Raw genomic sequence first — 7,154 nt, forward strand, 5'->3', positions numbered from 1 at the left:
TTCGAGAAAAATTCTGGTGACTAAGAGGGTGTTGGTTACACACAGAGAGCCACACGTGTGAGAACTTGCATAGAGGCCTGCTCACATGGCCAAAATACACAGTGTGGCAGGGACTTGTGCTGCTGGCAGCACTGCTGGTGCAGGGCAAGGCCAGGACAACACGAGCCCCCCCAACAAAGCACAGGAGAATGCCTCGTGCTTTGATTTTTTTTTTTTTTTTTTGAGCTATTCTCCATACATTCCTTGGAGGAGCTGAGTATTCCCAAGCTAGGAACACACACACAGGTGTTACAAGCCTCCAGAGGTTGCAATGTTGTCCTGAAGTGGTTTAACCCACTTTTTTTCTCTCTGTAACTGCGATGTAAATGTAAGGGTGAAGGCTGCTGTCAGCCGCAGGGACAACGCAGTGACCTCCCCCTGTGAAACACGCAAAACGCCTTTTTCTTTGTGTGGCACAGAAGGCATGAAGCATGCCCCCAGCATCACCCTGGAAGGGCTTTCAGGAGATTTTTCAGCTGCATAAGGAAAAGGAATGCTTGGGTGGGGGGAAAAAAAAATGAACTCAGCAGTGGCTGCTAGAATGTAAATCCTCAGGGAAACAGAGCAGTTGGCTGAGAACACACAAGGTCAGCGGGCCTGCAAGCTAAACAAGCATTGCTGTAGTGTTACAGCCAAAAAGCATTCACATATCAGTGACCCTCTGGTGTGCACACATTCCTAAAAGTTTCAGCTTCCTAGCTAAGCATCCTTTAATTAGGCTAAGCTGGAGCAGCAAATAAACACCCCCTGAACACTAGACAAGGTAGAACCTAGAGGGGTTTTACATATGTAAGCTTATCTAACCCACTGCACAGTCCTACCTCTTCCCTTGCATCCCAAGCATCCCACGCTGTGGTCCTGTCCTCTCTCCAGCTCAGGTCACTGGATTATTAGAAGAATAACGCTAAAATAGAGTCTGAGCGAGCAGTAGTGGCTCATGGTCAGAGCAGACAGTGCCAGGATGAGGAAGGGGTCAGCCTTCTTAGCACCAGCTAACACATTCACTGCAATGCCTGGCCACTTCAAAGCGCTCACCGTCACACTCCATCAACCTCAGCACTTGTGTTTTAGGACACAGATGCAGACAAATGCACTCCCAGGAGTGCTCAGGAGCAGCTGTGCCCTTGCTGCCCCAGAGCAGGTGAGCTGGGAGCAGGTTGTCCAGGCTCACAGGGGGGTAAGCACGAAGCTGGAATTTCCCTGTTGGTTGCTGTGCTTCCCAGGACAGAGCAATTAGGATCTGCATGTTGTTTTTTTTCTCAGTTTGAGGTGCCTGAAATAGCATGCAAGCCAGGCAGATAGGGTGGTGTTTTGATAACAGCCCAAGTGTGTTTGCACGGCCTGGAGTGCAGTGTCAGAGGACCAAGTGGCAGGGCCAATCCTGACAGCACTGAAGTACTGAGTAGGGTGAAGGGAGCCAGAGCTGTTGCGTCTTCCCTGTGCTTCTTCGTGGACACAGGCACAGGACTGAGCTGTCCCCTGAAGTGCACACAGGGCTTGTTTCACAGGAAACTCATCAGTTGTCTCTATGCTCTTGACTCTCAAAGCATGACCTCAGTGTGAGCAACCAGAGGCAAGGGGACAACACAGAGGTACCCAGCTGACCCAGGCCAGTCCCCTTCTTCCCGCTTCTAACACTGTGTAGGGGAAGGTATCAGCATGCAAAGCTCCCCCTTGGTTTTACCCCATCCCCCTACAGGAAACAAGCATCTCCCTGAGCCCTGGTGAGTCCCCCAGGCCCAAGTGGCAGACAGAACAACTAATGACATGGTGGCATGCCTTGGACTTGTTATTGCCATTGAGATGAAAAAAGGTATTAATGGGAACAGCATTAAGAGAGAAGTCTTTCCTACTTGTAAGGACTCAAGTGATGTGATCTCAATGGAAAGATTTGAGGGCAAAGAAAGAGCTCATAAGATTGCTCTTTGACTTTGCAAGTGATCGGGATCCCAGTGGCACCTCTTATTTAGCTTTCCAGTATTGTAGAAAAAGCCCAACCCCTGTTAAGCCAAAATCCTTGGGCTAGAACACGCATCTCAAAAACCACAGCCAACCTCCCTCCTCAGCAAATTTCTAAATGCAGACTGTCAGGGAAGCAGCAGCAACTCCCTCCAGCAAATAATCCCAATTAAAACCCAAGTAGACACCTTCCAATGTACAGAGTGGAAATAAAATAGTCCACAGCTGAAGAAGCCAGGCCACAGATGCCAAACCCTGCAGGCTCTCTGAGCACTGCCTGTGGGAGCGTGTGCCCAGGTACACCAGTGCACTCATGGTGAAATGAGTGGCTGCAGCTCTACTGGCATAAAGGTTTGTTAATTAGCCTGAGGAGAAGCCAAGTCTAGTACTGAAGCTTTACTCTAGCTCCATAACATGATACTGCCTCAGGCCTTTTAGCTGGCCTTGAGATATGAGGTATTGTTTATTAAAGCATTAGTATTTCCAAATATACTAGGTCTACGATGACAAAATGTTATGGTCCGTGGCTGCAAGAAGACTCATATTCTCATGGTGCAAAAGCCTGGTGAGAAATAAAAGGATCAAAGCTTGATGATTTTAAGGCTCATAACTTAGCATGCACATTGCACTTCTGCCAGCCCACCGCTCCCTAAGACTCGACAACTGCAATGTAAATCATGGAAGCATTTCTTTATAAAACCATTTTAAAATGTCCATTGAGGCTGTGACTAACCTTGTCACGCAGTTATGGAATTTATCCCAAGGCAACTACTTGCCATCTGCCAACAGATTAAATACAGAAATATGGGATGCATCCGCAACCCTCATCATGAGGACTCCTCCTCGTGAACCCCATCCATCTACAGACAAATGTAATGGGGTGGTCTGCTTGGGAGGGCCCTCCAGTTTCCTACAGTAGGCAGAGACCTCATTGCTTACAAAGTACAAAGGCTTGTGAGTTCAAGATTCAAGAAAGCATGAAATCTAAGAGAAAGTGCTACTTCTCCATTTCCTAATCTGTGCTGAGCTACTAGCTCTGTACTTCATTTAAAGATCAAACAGCGCAAATTAAAATTAAAAGCAAAATCCTGGGCTTGCAAAGTCTCACCAGATGTTCTGACTGTGTTCTCTGGAATTCAAGACTGCCAATGTTCCTGACCTTATAAAGGGAGAGGACCAGAGTGTCCAGGAACTTATAAACATGAAGGGAACCTTATTTTAGGTACTGTAGTCCAACATAGGTTTAATTTGGGATTAGGGATTTCACATTTAACCAATGATGGAAACTGTCCCATCTTATCATATGTCTGCAGCTAAGGCTTCAGTGTCTAAGTCCAATGGTGTGAGAATTGTCTGTGCCTTACCCGTCTTCATTATTTGAAAGAGCCCTTTTAAGCACTGCACTCTTAGAACATGGGTGAGAACGCGTTGCAAAACAAACAGTGTCTTAAGGAGTGGCTAAGCTGAGAAGACATTTAACACCAACACCACTGTTAAAAAAAAAAAAAAAAAAAAAAAAAAAAAGGCGTTTTATAAAAGACAGCTTACAGGATAACTGGTCCTTTGCGGGACAGGAGCACTAATTAAAAACAGCAGCTAATGGCTGCTGCCGAGAGCAGGCTAAGATAGGGGATACCCAGAGCTTTTGCCCTTCTCAGAAGCACTGGTCACTTGTCTCAAAAATTCATTGCAGCATTACGCTCTTGATAACCCTATGCTAATAGCTTTCTGGTTTTACCCCATGGCTTCAGACATTGCATTACTTCGCTCCTCCTGGTCAAACACCCCCAGTTCCCTTACAGAGAACATTTAAGTACGGAGACCCCTTCGGGACCCACAGCCCAGCAGCAGGGCAGATGTCGGACACTCCACGCTACTCAGCCCTGCAGTGAAGCTTCACCCCCCAGCACCAGCCACAAATGAACACTAAAGGTTAGGCTGAGTGCTCAGATATTCCCCCGTGAGCACCAAGTCTGTAATACAATGACCACAATCACTTTATTAAGGATGTTCAGTCACAGCATTTCTGCTCAGAGGGAGACTCAGGGGGGACACAGGGCTCTTTCAGTGCTCCGTTCTGCTCTTCCATTGAGCAATCCCATCTGCATCAATGCTGTTTCTTTCCCTCATCTGAGAATAAACAAAGCTGCGACTTGTGATGTGGTTTGCTCAAGTCATGAAAACAAAACATCAGCACATGTTAAATATGCTAACAGTGATGCTGCTCTATTTCAGTGTGAAAGGTGCCAGCAGGAGCAAGGAGTCGGTGCTTTCTGGAATGACAAAGCCGAGAAGCTTCTGCAGTTTCAGTTGTGACCAACTCAGCGACCCCAAGCGAAGATACACTTACGGCAATGCAGTGCTGGAGAAAATGAAAGCGTGCCACTCTCCCCCTCCTGACTACAACTCAGTGGTCCATTACTCTCAGCCGCCTGTTTAAGTCATCTGGGCCAGGATTTAATATGCATTTAATGCAAACAGGTTTTTCTAAAAACAATGTCAGTTTAAAAAGTTATCCTGAAGTTTAAGAAGTTATCGTTGGCTTAATCTCAATGATCTGCGTTTCTACAGACTGCAACAAGCATATACAAAACATAGCAGAATACTAATGCTTAGGCCTTGACTTTCCCAATGCTGAACTCCAGAAGCTGTCAGTAAAATTGCCCAGCGCTTCTAAAAACCATAATTGTCATCATTACCGAAAAAAAAAAAAAAACAGTTCACCATTCGGTCCCTGGCAGCAGGATGGTAGATGATGCTGCACTAACCCAGACTCTGGCCCACAGCACTGGGGTCCTGGTCAGGAGAGGCAGCGGGGATGAGCCCACAGCGTAAGGCACCTTGGAATGGGTGCTGTATTGCTTGGGCCTACGGTGAGGCTACCTGCATAGTGCTGAAAAATGAAGGAGGTTCTGAGAAGAGGAAAAACAACAGAACAGACCACACTATACAGTTTTAAGTGAAAACTCCACCTTGAGAAACTTGGTGGAAGGCTAGTGAGGGATGAGGCACTACACGTGTCTTACTGCTTTGGATGACAAAAGACACAGGGAGTTCTGTGAGGCAAGAGTTTCAAGCACATCTTGCAAAACACAGCTTGCAAGAATACAAAAGAACTCAGGTCAGAGTCGGTGCTGCCAGAACAGGGAATGCAGATCAATTCCCTTTGGTCAAGGCTGCTGCAATCAGGTCAACAGTCTTGAAGATTTGCACTTTGTCAATACACCAACATACACACACTGGAAACAAACAAGCTAGATATGTTAAAGCCAAGCTCCGTCCATGAAACTTAGTGGACTTTCTAACACTGCACTGATTATATTCTATTTATGGGAATCTGTCCGAAAGGACAGTACGGCTATTAAGCTGCATATATTTTCAACAAAGTATTGATTAATAGAGAGCGTGAAGGGAATACTTAGAAATAGCATGGCAATCTCTTTGGAAAGTTTGGGCAGCTTTTCTATGAAGACAGTTGAACTTCTAGGTTAGTTAACAGTATGTATGTACAGGAATAAAAATGCATCATTGATTTGCAACAGACTTCTGTGTAGCATCTCAGAAAGGACATGAATGCTCTCAGTTCAAGATGTGGGGGGGATGCATTATCCCCTTTCATCTTTAAATACAATATTAAGGAGGCTTTGGCCATTTAACACAATAGCTCTGATGTCTTCTGAATCAACTACTGCCCAATGTTTTTTGTGGTCCCTTTTAAATATATATATTAAAATGCTACATATATGGATTGACCTCTTAAAACTCAGTTTAGAAACTGTGAATTTAACCCACTAACAGACAGAGGGAAATGAGCTTTTGCATATTTACAAAGAAAAATGATCTTGTATATGCAAGTAAAAGAAATATGTACTGCCACTTCTAAGCTAAATATCAATTCTAGATCTTCCTTCCCAAGAGATCACCAGTTTTAAATACACCATATTGCACTGTCTCTTGCTGGTAAAGTATATTTGATTTTGATCAAAACAAATGGAATTGGAGAGAACTGTTTCCTAGTTCCATTTCAGCAATAGTCATTATGGGATAATGCATCTCTGAAAGGAAGTGTTTGCACAATGTAAATATATAAATATGCTTTTTGTGCATAATATTTAAGAAAACTGGACTACAAAGATTACTTTTATATGAATCCCCTAAGTTTCTTTGGATGTGAATAACTCCTTTTATCTTGCATTTTCTGTCTTCATATAATGCATTTGACTACTAAACTCATACAATAAAGTTTGCTTTTTCAAAGAATGTGCACAGTTCTGACCAGTTAGTTAATCCAGTATCGAAGGTTACTGCAACAGACAATTCATCTCTGGACAGCACTCATGCATCAAACATACCAGTTTTGTGAGCAAACAGGAATGTGGAATAATTGCACTGAAGGCACACTTCTTGAACAAAGGGGATACAGTGATGGACAGTAGTGCTGCTCCTTGTGAGAGTGAAATCCACTAAATCCAGAATATTTAAGAAATGTTTACTGCTGTCTGGAGGCAAAAAATAAAAAAATAAAAAAAAATCAACTCTGCCTCTAGGAGAGCCAAGGTTTCATGGTAGGGTAATTAAAGATTGCCATTCCCAAATATCCACTCAACTACTCACCTTGTGGTCAGTCCTGCAGCTAGATCTGGTACAGATGGAAGGACAGCAAGCGAAGCCAGGTTTCATGAATAAAACCTGTTCCAAACCAACTATGACACAAGCTAGCAACTCAGACCTGGTAGATGTTCTCTTCTTCACAGACCCACCTGAGACCCAAATCCCCAGCCAAGATGGCACAACATGGAGAAGCTGCCTCCACTGAGATGTTCCATCAAGGACTCTCTGCCATATATCATTTTAGGACCTGAGGGTAACTCTAAGCCACACCGTAGATATAACAATACAGAAGTGCTGGAAGGAAGCAGAGGTGAATTTTCCTTTGTACACAGAACCTAACGGCATTACCTACTGCTGTAGGATATTCTGCATCCATTGATGCACATTACCAAAGACAGACTGTAGAATAGGTAAGAGCACCAATCGAACTTACCACAGCTTTAGTCTCCATGTAATAAAACCTCTAGAAACTGCAATTTAAGGTATAATGACTCCATATTAAAATAATACAAAAAGTATCGACTATTTCACATATATTGCACAGT

General features: G+C 44.1%; 1 protein-coding gene across 1 annotated transcript in view; it reads left to right on the forward strand.

The window, feature by feature from the left end:
* The window catches only part of FLT1 (fms related receptor tyrosine kinase 1), a 106,948-nt gene extending 102,278 nt beyond the window's left edge, over nt 1-4,670 (forward strand). The window contains exon 30 of the mRNA XM_032192426.1: nt 4,234-4,670. Coding sequence (XP_032048317.1) covers nt 4,234-4,438 — 205 coding nt within the window. The 3' untranslated portion in view covers nt 4,439-4,670. The remainder of the gene's footprint in view (nt 1-4,233) is intronic.
* The last annotated feature ends 2,484 nt before the right edge of the window (nt 4,671-7,154 follow it).

Source organism: Aythya fuligula, chromosome 1 (genome assembly GCF_009819795.1).
Source record: "Aythya fuligula isolate bAytFul2 chromosome 1, bAytFul2.pri, whole genome shotgun sequence".
In the NCBI taxonomy this organism is placed as follows: Eukaryota; Metazoa; Chordata; class Aves; order Anseriformes; family Anatidae; genus Aythya; species Aythya fuligula.